We start from the raw sequence: 14,867 nt of genomic DNA, 5'->3' as shown, positions 1-14,867 counted from the left end.
GTTGTTTTTTCCCCCCAAAACTCTTCTGATTGTAAGGAGGGGAGGCGATTTTCTTTGCTCTGAAACAGATGCCGAGGTGAGGTCAGTTGGGCTGCTGGAGACTGCAGTCTCCTTGTGACGTGCTTTGAGGCTAGATCCTCCCCTCCCAGCCCTCTTCTTCATCGATTTGGCTGTGTTTTGCTCTCTCGGGACTCAGCACTTGGAGCTCAAGCTTCCCCTGATCCGAAGCATCGCCGAGTGCAGCTGTGACGTCCAGGCGGTTGGTGACTTCCAAAGCTTTGAGCTCTCCTACAGACAGGAGCGTCCTGGAGCAGCCGTGTCCTGTAGAAGGAGGTTCAGGCTGCGCAATGAGGCCGAATTCCTTTTATAAAAAGACATTTTATGACCATGAGGATTTCAGCTGTGTCACCTCCTCAGCTCACTCACCACTGCTGAAGGGCAGCGGGGGCCTTCCCTGCACTGCAGGTCTTGGATGCAGCAAGGTTTCCCCTGAAAGGTCCCCAGTGCTCCCCCCTGGAGCGGGGGGCCACGATACAACCCTGCGCCAGAGCACATAGGGCCACACAGAAAACCCCCTGTTTTTATTTGCAGGGTTTCTTTCAGGGGCCTTCTTTGTAAATCACAAAGCAGCAAGTCTGCTATTAAAAAAAACAAAAAAACAAAAAAACCACACCTTAAAAAAACCACTTTCTTTTAATCCACCTAAGGAGATCCAGGGCAAGAGCAGCATCACAGCACTACACACGTCACAGAGCTGGCCGAATCGGAGAGCGCCGCTGCACAGGTTCCTTCCCGGATACACGCCAAAGTTATTAAAAAAAACAACAAAAAAAGGAAGTGATCCACATAAGCAAAGTGACGAGTTACCAACCAGCCACAGAACAACTTTTTCTAAGAGAAAAGGGACATATCTACGAAGAAGGTCCTCGACATACAGGTCTTGAAAAGAAAAGAAAACAAAACAAAACAACCCTCACACACCCAAAATGTTGAAACGGATTTTTTTCAACATTAAAAACACTGATTTCTTTTCAAACTAATTTAAATATACATCTGAAACACAAACACCAAGCAAGTGAAGAGAAGAAGGAATGAAAGTGAATTTGACCAGTTTAATTGAAACACCGAAGTTGAGTGGATTGCACCGAATGGAATAAATAATGGAGAAGACCACGCCGGGTTTGTAGATCTCACGCTTAGGATAAGTTAAACTAGAATTAACAATACAGCCAAAGAGAGTACTTAATGAGGAATTTCTTCAACAAGTCATTTTTTTAGCTGGCCAGCATACCTTTGATAGAAGGGGTTGTAAGAGTGGATTTGCCCTCTGCCACCTCACCCAACCGTCACTACCCCAGAGCGAGCAGGACGCTGAATTTTGACAATCTGGAGGACTCGCTCCCGTGACTGCACGTTCGCGAGCGGCTCCTCGCTCGGGGCGCGGGGATCCTCTGGCCTTGTCGCTACCAACCGGCTCCAAACGCCCAGTCCACCGTCAAAGCCAAACCAGACGCAGCCCATGGGAGGTGAAAACAAAAGCGGAGCATTTCTAGCGCGTCTCCTGGCCTTTGGGCCCCGGGGATGGCTCCTCCATCTGCTCTCCCCTCCCCTTCCCTTCCTGCGTGCCGGGCAGCGAGCGCAGGGGGACGAGGGAGCCATCGAGGGCCAGGCCAGAAGACGCAGGTAACCGTACGCCCGCCACGGAGACCGCTTTCTGCCTCTGGGCCAGGAGGCTGAAGGAATGTAACTGGTTTCCTTTTGTTTGGTTCCCCCCACCCTACATCCCCTATATCAAAAAAAAAAAAAAAAAAAAAAAAAAAAAAAAAAAAAAGTTGATCCCAAGTTCCTCTCCCTCCCCTGCCCGTAGCCGAGCGCAGCGAAGCACCTCAGGACATTCACGAGGTCCCACAGACATGGTCCCTGCAGAGCAGACGCCTCGTCTCTGCACCCCACCTGGACGTGCCTGCGACACCCACTTAGGAGGGAAGTCCCTTTGCTTTAAAACAAAAGTAATCACAGAAACAACAGCAATGTTCCCCTTTCCCTTCCTCTGATCTTCAGGGGAGTTCACCTAAGTCCAGCTCCTCTTCCAGCGAGGGAGTGGGGAGGGGTGGAGGCTTCCAGGCCGAGAAACTTGGCCAGATCCAGCATCCGCCCCCGCTCCCTGGGCGACGCGGGGCCTCCCTCGTGAGCGCCCCGCGGCCTGGGGCCCAGCACCCCCGAGGAGGGCCGAGTCTTTCTTGGAGAGCTGATAACCCTGGGGAGGGAAAGAGGGCTGAGATGGAGGAGGGCTCAGGTTCTTTCCTTCCCATCCCTCTTCCCCGCCAAGGCTGGGAGGAGACCTCTGGGGCCGCAAGCCCAGTCTGTGCTTACCAGTGTCCTCAAGGATGACAGTTAAAAACAACAACAACAACAACAAAAAAACGGAAAAAAGATATGCATAACTAGGTATTGTCCTCGGGAGGGGGCCAGCTCCAGCTTGGGACGGAGAAGGGACTCTCTCCCTCCCCGCCTTGGCTCGTCTGGAGACCACGTCCCCGCGGCGTTCCCGCGCGAACCCTTTGTGCTGTTGCTCTGACACCAATCGACACGGACGACGGACACGGGGATGGACCGGGCACGGCAGCGGGCGGGCAGGCGCACGCGGGGCTAGGCCCGGCGCTTCGGGAGCAGGTCCAGGAGGAACTCCGCAATGCCGATGAAGTAGACGACTTGTGCGATGCCAAAGAGGGGAGCGATGACCAGGGCTCGGCAGTACGCCCCTTTGAAGAAGGCCGTGGGCCCTTCCTTCTGCCAGATCTTCCTGCGGAGAGACAGCACAGACGGCTCAGCGTCCAGCCCACCTCTCTGTATGTACAGATATCTCTATATTTAGACACATTTATAAACACACAACCGGTCTGCAGCGAGCAGCAGCAGAGGCCGTTTGCCGGCCTGCTTCGTGCAGAGTCTTACTTGGTGCAGTCCAGGATTCCCGAGTACGTGTCCTCGTTTACGCCTCTCTGCAAGGACTGCAGCCGCGTCTTGATCACTGCGGAGGAAGAGAGGAGAGAGGCAGCGGTGAGCGGAGGGTCTGGCCTCCCCCCACAGCCACCGGCTGCTCAGCACCCTCTTCAGCAGGCGAGAGCCACCTGGGAGTGACGCTTTGACATGCGGTCACACGGAGATCACCAGGAACGTGGACTGTTTTCACATGGTTATCAGCAAAACGGGGGAAAACGAACCCATTCCTTTACAAACGGATAAAAGAAAAACACAACCACCCCAAAACTAACCAACCCTCTCCCCTCAGTCAAGGTTTTCAAGGCTGATCTAGCTTGAAACACCTCCAAAAATTCAGGTGTCTTTCCACAAAGTGGAAGCTGCTTTTCAAATGCTAAGCCCTTTCTGGAAAAGCAGCATGAATGATCTAAAATACATGTAATTGGTGCTGCTCCTGAACTTCTTCACACCTTGAAGTAGAAGCACGTGCAGTGGTGGGGACAGAGGAGCTACTTTCTGGAGGTTTTCAGAGCAAGGACACCAAGCAGTGGTATTTAAGGCAGCTGCTGTGGAGCAGAAAACCCAGCCACAGCCCTGAGGCTCCCCCTGACTGTAGGTGACCTTACACGCGTGTGTAAACACTCTACACACGATCACTCCACACGAACGTGCCCTTTTCGGAGGCGTGTTCGCAGCCATTCCTGGTGCGTGATGTGGGTTTCACCTCTACCCGACTCACTTCGCGAAGACCACGAATATCTGCGTAGGCAGTGGGTGAGGTTAAAGCTCAGCTGAAGGCAACACTTGTGGGCTGGGGGGAGCTCAGGGCCGAGCTCCCCTCCCGCACCTCCCTCGGGGCTGCGCAGAGGCTGGCACAGTCGCCCCCCCACCGCCCAGCCCACCGAGGCCTCTCAGCTGCCGCCGCCTGGCACCAGGCCACCAGCGCAGGACTCACCGTCGCACGGGTTGACGGCCACGGCGGCCGTGCTGCCGGCCACGCATCCGGAGAGGAAGGACACGTAGAACGGGGCCTTGACGTCGGGGTCCTTCTGGCCCAGCTTGTTCAGGTTTGCAAACAGCGGGAAGTAAACGATGGAAAATGGGACATCTCTGCGGCGTGGGCGGAAGAAGGAGAGAGGACAAAGATGAGCGAAGCCAGCGCGGGACACGTGCACGCAAACAAAATAAAACCAGATCCATACCCCAAGTCAACACTTCCTTTTCACCCTCACTCCCTTGGGTGATCAGTCCCTTAGGGCCCTCGTAGGGCCAAGGGCGCTGGTGCTGTCCTACCTCAGCAGCGTGGCTCCCAGGCCCTTGTAGAGCCCCGCGATGCCTTTGCTCCGCAGCAGCTCCCTCGTTATCTGCGTCGCGGTGGTGCGTGCTTCCACCACCGGCTCCGCCGACCCCGCCGCGGCCGAGAGCTGGGCTGCCATCAGCTTCTTCTGCGCCGCTGGGGAGGAGAGAGACAGAGAAAGCACAGCTCTGCAAGGTGCTCAACGGCATCTCTGTCGCAGCCCGGCACCCAGGACAGGGACAGAGAGGCAAATCTCTGGGCTCACCAAAACAAGGGACGCGCTCATCGCCCAGGCCAAGGCCAGCCAGGCGCCCTGCCGGCTTTGATCCCTCAGCCAGAGGCGAGCTGGCTGCTCACACGCCACAGCTACGCTCTCCCACCTGACCTCAACGAGGAGCCACCACGATTAGGCATTGAAGAGAGGACTTGCTTCCAGCTACATCCCTGAGCTCGGTAGGAAAAGCTAAAGGTACCAAGGGAGGTACCTTGGGAGGTTCAACACTTCTGTTCTTTACTCCCTTCCCTCAAAAAACAACCAAGAACTCAGGTTGCTCCTCGGTTCCACCAGGGACACTAGACTTATACACACGACCTGGTTTCTCCCAGGAGCCTTTTCAAACCCTGATGCATTTCTGCTCTGTGGCCAGAAGATGGAGAGCACATCAACCGGTAGCGATCCTCCGGCTGCTGCAGGGACACAGCAGGTCCTTTGCCACACAGAGAACAGGCTGCTCACAGCAGCGACAACCTCTTCTGAACCCTCAAACTGCAGCTTAATTCCGTCAACCGTTTCAAAATAATACGCACAAAGAGGATAAGGACTGCATTAAAAACAGCAAAGAGAGGAAGGAAAAGCAAATCCATGATTATTCAGGAATGCCACATCAGAGGAGGGATTAGAGGACAAATTGGCCTGTTTGCCAGAGTTTTGGAAGGGCCACCAACATAGTATCTAATCCCTTCTGGACTGTGTGCAGTTGAGTTTTAATCATTCACAAGCTGAGCACGCAGTCATCTCTTCCTGCTCTCTCTCCCCTCCACCACGGGCATTTGCTGCTTCGCTCACCAAGCCTATTGCTTCAGGCAAACATCACCTTCTGCAACCAGAAGAGCCTCCTGGCAAGGCCAGGTGAGAAAAAGGAGGGGGAATAAGCTGGGAAGAGGAGGAGAAACATCTGCCACAGCCTGAGACACCTCTGACGTGGGGCACAGAGGAGGAAAACGAAGGGGGTTTTCTTATGCTCATTCCCTCCCCTTCTCCCCCCGCCTCTGCCCCCAACGGTGTGCGAGAGAAGAGGAGCACAAGGTACCGATTCGGCCTGCGTCCTGCAGCTGGATTTTGAGCATCTCCATGGGGGTGGTGACAATCACCTGGCAGGTGCCAGCGCCGCAGCCCGCCAGCATCTCCCGCAGCAGCGTCAGCTTCTTCCTGCCCGGGAGAAGAGAGAGGAGGAGAGAGGGAGTCAGTCGGAGGAGGTGGCCTGGAGCCCCAGCTTTGGGGCATCCCCCCCTTTTTATTTTTTGGCACCACTTTTCAGCTTTGGGCATCTTCTGCCTCCCTGCACCGCAGGGCAGGGCTTGCCAGGGGCACTCTCGCACCCTGAAACGCAGCGACAGATAGCTGCAACCAGCAGCTCCCCTCCCTCCCTCCCGGAGCCGGCCAGAGCACGGCCACAGGACTGAAAAGGGGAGCTCAGGGTGCAAATGCTCAGAAGGGCTCAGCCTGCAGGAACTGGTGAGCAAACACCCTGCAAAAAAATAAAAAAATAATAAAAAAAATCTCACTGCTGCTTTTAGATTGTCACACCTGGTATCAGAAATAGCTGACTTGATTTAAACAAAATAAATAAATAAATAAATAAAAATAACCCCCCCCCTCACAGGGGCCCAGCCCCGCTCCCCTCCTGCATCACCGGCCCCCCGCGGGCCGCCCCGGCCCCCCGAAGCCCCTCGCCCCGCGCGCCAGCTGGGCTGGGTATCGCGGCAGGGATCAGAGGCGCAAAGCCGCAGCGGGGATTACCGGGGGCTAAATATAGCGCTCTCCTCCGCGGCTGCCTGAAAGCAGGAATATCTGAAAGATCAGAAGCGTTTTAAACCGGTTTGTCTCCAGATGACAGAAAGGGTTTGAACATTAGCTCGACGCAGGCCTTAACCTCAGTAGCTGAAAAACTGGCACATCTCAGCTGGCTTTAAAAGGTACGGCACCAGCAGGGATCCGCTGCTACGAACGCAGCCGCCGTCCTTTATCACAGCGAGAGGGTATTAAATATAAAAAATACATACAATAGCTCCAAGTTCTGCACTGGTGAAAACCTGTCATTCAACTTTTTTTTTTTAAACTGACAGGCAATTGGGTTGGTGAAAGATCTACAGGGTTAAATGGGAAGGGGAAAAGATTCATACTGCACTGAAACTGAGTTTCAAACTAGAGATGGAAAATAAGAGAAAGGGAGAATCAGAGCAAAAGACCTGAAGAGTTACAGAGAGCTTGTCAAGAGCAATGCGTCAGGCCACAGTGAGGACCTCTACAAGCGCTGGTGTGTTAGTGACAAAGGGGACTGGAGCAGGATTTTTGCAAAAGTTTCTGAAAAACGCTGACCCCGTAGGCGCTGCCTGTGCTTGGGGAGGGACTAAACCCCGCCGTTCTGGAACAGGCACGACACAAGGTTTCCAAAGGCAGGAAAATGTTTGCTTAAGGAAACGCCCACACAAAGCCGTATCTTTCTATTTGCACATCTGCTCTGCAAAAGCCAACCCGGTAAGCAACCCCCCGCCCCCCCCCCCCCCGGCTGCTCACACCCTCTTCGTGCTACCCAGGAGACCGCCGTCCTCCGCTTGCTCGCTCATCCAACGCCCGCTGCCGCCGGCTGGCGGATCCAGCAGATCGTGGGAGGCTCCCAAGGCGTTGAGCCAAAGGAAGCCAGCCGGCTTATAACGATTTAGACAGCAGGCCTGCGACGCGCGCGTGGGGACCGGCACGCTGCAGAGCAGGGCAGCCCAGCGGCGGCCAGACTGGGGGGGACGCGCTCGCCAAGTGTCCCCAGGGAGGACCGGAGCCTCCTGCCCACAAGTCGCAGTGGGTCAGATGCGAGTTATCGGCATTGAGGAGGCGTCTGGACATCCCCTGCTCGTCTCTGGGCGCACGGGCTGCTCTTTCTCTTCTCTGAGAAAAGCCAGAAATGGTGGTGGTGGGGGGGGGGGTGGAATTTGCTGGTATCAGCAAAGAGACGGTGCAAAAGTGCTGCTCTTGCTAGGAAGCAGGGCTGCCGAGTCAGCAGATTGCCAGCCTGTGCTCCAGAACAGCAAACAAAATGAAGGTCAAGGTTAAAGGGGGCAGGAGAGGTAGGGGAACTGCCACAATAACACACCTCAGAGAGGAGCAGCAGGAAAGTCATTTAGGGACCTTGGAGACCTTTTAAGAGCAAGAAATCCCTTTTAAAATAAGCCATGAGACACTTTTTACTGCAACCAAGGCGGAGTGCTTAACCAAAAACTTGAAAAACAAGCAAGAAAACCTGGCAAACACACACCAAATACAACAGCTGGCACTCAACGCTTTGGAGATGAACATGAAACCTGCTGGGACACTTAAAGGAAGCAGTTTTTAGGAAGTGCATAAGGCGGGATGGGACAGCCGGCACAAGCACCCCAGGGATGAGGCCCTGCGTGGAGACTCCTCTGCGGGTCACCTCTTCTGCTTGTTGCTCTGGGAACCGCAGAGACCATCAAGCCAAAATAATCACAGGACCACGCGAGACCTAACGCCTTTCCCAACCAGTGACACGGGGTGTCCGTTAGGTTTTCGGTACCTTACGCTTTCCTCCACGGCACAGCAAGGGGGTTGGCACTGCTCATTGGACTCACCAGGGCCTCCCCCCTCCTAACCAGCCAGGACAGCAAGGGAGGACCAACACAGCGAGTCTCGCTTCCTCCAAGAACAAGCAAAACGAGTTCAAGCAGTAGGTCACCATACTGCTCTCGCTGGTGAACGCACACCCTTGCTGTACCAAAAGAGGTGGGAAAGCGCTGTACGAGGGCGACTGCCCACCCAGGTGGGTCCCAGGGCACGAGGGGACGGCAGAAACCGAGATCCCCCGACGCAGGGAGGTGAGGGTCCCACAGGGGTACCGGGTCCCACGTAAGGTCCCGTTGCCCCAGGACGACGACGCCTCCAGGCGCATCCAAGAGCTCAGCCAGGGAACGGTGAGCCCACCACAGACCTGTAGTGATAAATCCCCAAATTGCTCTTCCAGCAATTTTCAGCCCAGAGCTTCCTACGTTGCAGGTGTTGGCCTTTTGGCAGTGGGATTTATGCCACTTTTTTTCTAGCAGTTTAAAAGGAGGTTCATTTCAACAATGAGTTTCTCAAAGCTAAAAATAATAATAATAATAATAATGCACACTAGAGTTTGTTGCATAACTTGAGGCTATTTTGGGTCACGCTGAATTTGCCACACATGCTTCTTCCACTTGTATGTGCAGCATAGGCTCAGCAAATCTTAATCAGCAAACACTGATAAAACATGTGCATTTTATCAGACAAGGATCTCCAATTCATATTGGACGTCTTTCAAGACAAGCACCGGGAGCTTAGCAATGAAGGCGTTCAACGGCAAACAGATCCAGGAGACCTTTGCAGCTCTTGGAGCCAGAAAAGCACTGGAGCTGGCTGCAGTCACATCCTTTGGGATGCTGGTCCACGAGCACGGCGTGCTGCGAACGCGCAGCGGATAACCTGGCTTGTGCAGGAAGGACTCTGGACAAGTCAAAGGAAGGTCTTGGGAGCCATACGTCCGCACCGTGAGAAAGCAGCCCCCAACCTTGCCCTGAGCCTAACTCCCTCAGCAGCGCTTCACGCCATTTAACACCTTGACTGTTGCCGTTACACATCCAGAAATAAATGCACACTGAGGTGCCAGGCAGCTTGAATCTTCTCCTTTCTACCCCAAGGCTATTTTGCTGTTCATGCCTATTTTTGACTGCAGCCATGGAATAGGTACCTGGCCTCACGACATGTCAGTAGGTATGTGCCATGTTTTGCCCTGGGTAAAAGCAGAGACTTTTGGACTCGAGCACTCTGAATCCTGCCTGTCTTACATCAAAAACAGGGGAAGAAGGGATAGAAGTGTCTCAAGGGAGAAGCCTACCACTGCAAGCGGCTTGGAAAGAGGGACCAGGAGCACAGCGAGCCCTTGGGGATGGACAACCCGACTAGACGGCCCTTCACTGTCACACACTTTCTTTCCCATCACATCTTGGAGTGCTGTCTCTACCTCGAAATACCTTAAACCACCTGTCACCACAGTATCACGCGGTACATGCAGGAGCTTTACTGCCAGGCACGTAGCTTCTTAACGGCTGAAGCATCAGAGCAGCAGTTGCTCCTCCAGAAGACCAGATGCATCGCAACACTGGTCCAGTTTCTTCCACGGGCCAGTCGTTCAACAAACTGGGGGTACAAGGTCTGGCAGCTTGGCAGCCTTTCCTCCTCCTTCCCTGCACAACCTACTAAGCCCTCACGTTGTAGGTGTCGGCAAAGAGCTACTGCAGAAGGCCAGGGCCCACCGCACCGTCACTGCTGCAGGGATGGGACCCACTGCCTGGAAGAAGCAGGGAGCAGCGAGGACATCACCACCTCCTACCGTCCGCACGAATACAGAGGAGACACTATTTGAACAGACAGAAAAATCACAAACAGCTGCGAGCCGATGAGTCACACAGACGTATGTTAGCTGCTGCTTTAAAAGACTCCAGAACAAACGGAATGAGGTGCATGAAAGGCCCAGATCCTCAACCCGTGTAAATCTGCAAACTCCACTGCAGTTGTTGAGCCACTCTGATCTGCAGCAGCTAAGACTCACGTGGGATGCTACGGGGTGCTGGCAAATCAAATAATCATTGCAGAGCTTTGCATTCACGGTGAGGCTCTACCCCAGCACTGCTGGTGGCAAGAGTTAGGGTCATCTCCCAAGCCGGCTGTTTTCTAGCTGCTGGGGACCGGAGTCAGTGCCCTTGCTGGACCCCTCACTGACTGTCGCTGGAGAGGGGTCTTGGTCTGAATGGAAACACAAGCGTCCCCTGAACTGCAGGGAAAACACCTTGAAGAAAACAGCATTAGCTATTCACGGTCCAGCTTGGTGCTGCCAAACTAGCACCTTTCTCTGGCATTTAATTCACATGGAGCAACCCCCACCCCCAAACCAGACAGACGATTTTTCCTTCAGCATTTACATGCAGATCCACTGCTGGGCAACGCTGCAAGTGCCATTTGTCAACACAGATTCATTCCCCACCTCTTCTCACCTCTCCGAAATAATTTCCAAGTTACGAAAGCACAAAGGGGTGTTAAGTTTGGGATCTACAGAACTTGACTCACCGTCTGTTCAAGCTACAATCTCTGAAAAGCCAGAAAGAGCCAAAGGGCACCCAATGGGCAGCTGAGGACAAGTCCTCCCAGCAGCTGTCTGAGCAGAGAGCAGTGCCGTCGGGTTCCTCCTCAAATACTTCGCCTGCAAAGTCTGGATCTCTCAACCTTGGCGTAGATCTAGGGCTATTTTTAGAAGCTTGAAAAAGCTGTCCTACAGTGAAGTGCTTTTCACTTCCAGTTTTAGACACCATAACGTTAGCCTGAATGCAATCACCAGCTGAGCGGCTCACGAACGACTAACATCCCAGTCATCCCATCGCCCCAGTCTGCTTCTGCCCTGCCATCTCACGAGACTTCTCCCAGGAGCCAGTGGCCTCAGCCCCGGGTGCCGCAGGTCGGCACCCGCTACTCACCCGTCCTTGGAGAGGTGATGCCGGAAGAAGTCATTGGCTGCCAGTTTGATGGCCTTCTCCGGCGTCACGAGGGTCAGGTTCACCGCAGCCCCTAGGGAAGGAAGAGACGAGAAGACCACTGGAGGATGAGAATAAAGCACCCGTTACCTGGATCACCCATGAGCGCGTCGTAACTCCGGCTCAAAACCAGGGACAAAGATGAGGGAGAGCTCCCAATGTACCAAAGAGAATTAGAAACACAAAAGCATCACTGGAAATTAATAGGATTTCTACCTCTCAACGCTTTGGGTTTTTGCAAACATCCCCTGATGTGTTTCAGTTCCACTTGCAAGAGGCTTTCCGTAATTTCTTTAGCTTCGCTGCTACCCCCCCATCGTGCATACATACGGATGTATGTATGCATATTCTCCCACCCAAGGACGCACTCGTATGAATTTCAGAGAGATGCAGATCAGGCCTTCGAGAAAGGAGGGCAAGTGGGATTAATAACCAGCCCCAGCTCCTTTGGGAGTATCTCGTGATGCTGAGAAGCAGAAAACACCCCCTCTCCCCTTCTTGCTACTGCCCCTGCACCACCAAAACGGCATGTTGGTGCTCTAGAAAAGCCAGAGCCCCTGAAAGGCTTGGAGGCTGGCCCAAGTCACCTGGATGCTCTGCAGAGACTTCAGCCAGCTCTACACCAGCCCTTTGGGTTAGGCAACCGCCCTCGTATTTCCCTGCTGGGTGTCACCAGCGGAGCAGCCGCTCAGCCGGGCTGTCGAGTGGCTCTTTGTCCACCCCGAGCTGCAGCATGCGCAAATTCCCCTGCGAGCACCCGGCCGAGGGCGGCCGCTCGCCGGGGACACGGGACACAAACAAGCCCTCGCTGCCACCTCCCTTGGAGGAGTCCTTTTGGAGCAGCAAACGGCAAATCCCCACATTGTGCCTGCCACAATGAACGGCCCGCGCAGCCCGTTCCCCGCCGAGGGCCGCTGAGGCCAGCGTTAGCGAAACACGAGGGCGCACGCGCTGAATGAATGGCTGTCTTTGGGAGAACAAGGGAAAGAACAAAACAAAACCAAAAAAAGCAGACTGCTACTCTAACATCCGTGCGAAGAGTTCACTGAAAGAAAGAAAAGAAAGAAATCAAGTAAGAAGGGGAAGCGAGAAGTATGCTTCCACATGCTGACGTCCTCCAGCAGCTGAGGAGGCTTTCACATCCATTTTCTCCTCCAATTGCAAATAAAGTGGAAGGGAAAAAAACCCACCGTATACAGAGAAAAATTAACGAACCTGGGTTTTCTCCTACATCTTTGATATTTTCAGCAAAGCTGCTTAGCAGAGAATGGATAATCCCTGTCCTCAATAATCCATAACAGCTTCAACTCACTGGAGGAAGAGAAATTAGATACTTCAGCTGTTGCCCGTATGCCTTCCAGGGTGTTTTCTACCTTTTTACAAAACTTTGCAGCTCTTAAAATTCTAGCTACGCCAATAAATATATTCCCCTAATGAAAACTAACCTTGGCCTATAGCAAAGCTATAGGTACCTGAAGCGACAGCAGATGGGATCAGAAGTGAAACAGTCAGGAAAGCAAGAGAGCGGCGGGACGAGGCAGCGCCCGAGCCCTCCGGGGCGGCTCAGCGCTGCGTTTCTTGCTTTCGGCCGGGTTTAACGCTTGCAGAAGCGAGAGCGCCCGGGCAGCACACCGACGTGCCTGGAGATCGCAGCCCCGGCCGGGGAGAGAAAACGCGCACAGACGAGTGCCGCAGGGCAAGGCCGAAGCGGGGCCGATGCCGCCACGCGCGCTGCTCCCTTTGCCAGGTGGGAAAGGAGCGCCGGCAGAATCGGCACGCTGCAAACAGAACTACCCCGGCTATGAGTAGGGAACGCCGAAACCTGGAAAACTTTGCGTGACCCTGGCGGTCCCAGATAATTTTGGCAAGCAGCGTGTGAACTGGGAGATGACGTGGCGGGAATTATTAGCAGAGGCTGAGGAGGCTGCGGCTCTGCTGCGGCACCTCGTTATGAATACACATGGGGCAAGGTGCAGCGGAGCAGCAAAGCGCGTTTGCCCGGCCTGGTCCAGTCCTTTGGCTCCTGACAGCCAGGCAGAACGGCTGGACTGCTGGTGGCAGCACCCAGCCATCGCCTGAGCACAAGTGGGGTGTACAGCACCACCCCGCTTTGAGACATCGCTTCTAGCTAGAAGTTATGGGAAAACATAGGAAAACCCTCTCTCCCTTCCCCCAAACAGACCGAAGAACGCTCATAACTTTTGGGGAAGAGCTTGAGAGCGATGTTGGGATCGCCTCACACACCTAGCACAGTTCACTGTGCTGCCCTTGCAGGACAGGGACTGGAGTGCTCACGGGCACTCCGTAACACGTCGCGAGATGATCTGAAGAGAAGCAGCCCATAAGCTCAGGTCTCTCTCCTGGAGGCACCGGGGAGCTTTCGTTTGCACATGAAGAGACCTGGAGTCGCACAGTGGGAACGGCTGGCCCCAGCAGACCTCCTCTCTCCTCCGGCAGAGGCCACGTGCCCTGCAGCAGGGACGAGTGACCTCCACGAAAGAGCTGGAGATACTCACAAAACCCCTACCAAACCCAGCTCCCACTTCAAGAGGGAATCAGAGGTGACAAGCAGGTTTAAGCTGACACTAATCACAGGGCGGTGGCTTCGTTCCTCACTAAAAACACAGCAGCAGCCGGCTTCTGGGAAAAAGCAAGGGAGAAAACGTTGCTGTTAGCACCGGGACGAAGCCTGCCAGGGTTTTCCTCGGGGTTATTGGTCTTGTCTGCTCCCAGGAGAGCCGGCGCAGAGCAGCCAATCCATCCCCAGCGTCCCCCACACTCCCCCAAAACGCCCACCAGCCCACTGGGCAAGAGACGCTGCCTCGGCAGCCAGCACCAGCTCCCAGCTCCCAGCAGAGCCAGCCCCGGCGGCCGTGCTCCCGCTGCCAGCGGCGCAGCTCCCGCGGCTCCGGCCTCCCGCTGGAAAAGGAAGCGAGGGCTCATTTAATCACTGTTCTTTAATCAGACTTTCCCAAGGAATGAATGCCACAAATAATGCTATCTGCACACTTCAGAGATAACAACTGTATGTTCAGGCAGTTGTATACCAATATATAAAAAGAACCAGAGGCCAAGTGTCAGCTAAACCAGCTGGACTCTGCTGAAGGCCAAGAAGTTGTTCCACGTTTTCCATTACTGTGAGAACAACCAGAATTTGGCCTGCTATTCTTCTCTCTCCAAAACCTTTACAAACTTCCAAGGATTTTGTGTTTAAACTAGGAAAGGTGCCACGTCAACTGAGGAACTCCCTGCTGCAAGAGACAGCAAAGGACCAGGAGATTTATCGCAGGTTAGTATATAGCGATAAGGTAGAGGTACAACATGTGCTCACCCCGATTTTTTTTTGTCAGCCCCAAGAGATTTTTTTCTGTGGAAGGGTTTTTTGTTTTGCTTTGTTTTTTCGAAGTAGCTTGTCTTAATGCTTGCACAAAGCCTTGAGGCACGCTTGAGCTAGCTCATTTTGGAGACAAGCTACCAACTAGATGGGGCAGCAGGCCTGACCACGCTGGTGGACAACGTGGGCTTTGACATAAATTCAATTATCAACCACAAAGTGCGGCACGTCATAAAGTTTTCTACTGCCCCTCTGGCAAAAGTTACCATGTCCAGGATGAGAGAAACACATGCAGAGACCTGCAACAAGGTCTGGCAGCTTCATGTAAACTGGCAGTAAAAATGGACTTAGGTAAACTGCAAGGTTTACCACCAAAACAGCCATGAGGAGGGCTCAAGCCCTTGACGGCAGAGAGCT

At 54.0% G+C, this 14,867-nt stretch overlaps 1 protein-coding gene across 5 annotated transcripts in view; it reads right to left on the bottom strand.

Moving 5' to 3' along the window:
• Nucleotides 1–674: 674 nt before the first annotated feature.
• SLC25A22 (solute carrier family 25 member 22) overlaps nucleotides 675–14,867 on the bottom strand; it is a 38,219-nt gene continuing 24,026 nt past the window's right edge. For all 5 annotated transcript variants that reach the window (XM_026108248.2, XM_064513171.1, XM_026108253.2 and 2 more), the window contains 6 exons: nucleotides 11,060–11,150; nucleotides 5,590–5,708; nucleotides 4,276–4,435; nucleotides 3,938–4,092; nucleotides 2,956–3,031; nucleotides 675–2,803 (listed from right to left, as the gene is read on the bottom strand). In XM_026108248.2, the coding sequence (XP_025964033.1) occupies nucleotides 2,650–2,803; nucleotides 2,956–3,031; nucleotides 3,938–4,092; nucleotides 4,276–4,435; nucleotides 5,590–5,708; nucleotides 11,060–11,150 (755 nt within the window). In that variant the 3' untranslated portion in view covers nucleotides 675–2,649. The remainder of the gene's footprint in view (nucleotides 2,804–2,955; nucleotides 3,032–3,937; nucleotides 4,093–4,275; nucleotides 4,436–5,589; nucleotides 5,709–11,059; nucleotides 11,151–14,867) is intronic.

This window comes from Dromaius novaehollandiae, chromosome 5, assembly GCF_036370855.1.
Source record: "Dromaius novaehollandiae isolate bDroNov1 chromosome 5, bDroNov1.hap1, whole genome shotgun sequence".
In the NCBI taxonomy this organism is placed as follows: Eukaryota; Metazoa; Chordata; class Aves; order Casuariiformes; family Dromaiidae; genus Dromaius; species Dromaius novaehollandiae.
The sequence above is the reverse complement of the archived record's forward strand: the minus strand, read 5'-3'. Positions and strand labels throughout refer to the sequence as shown.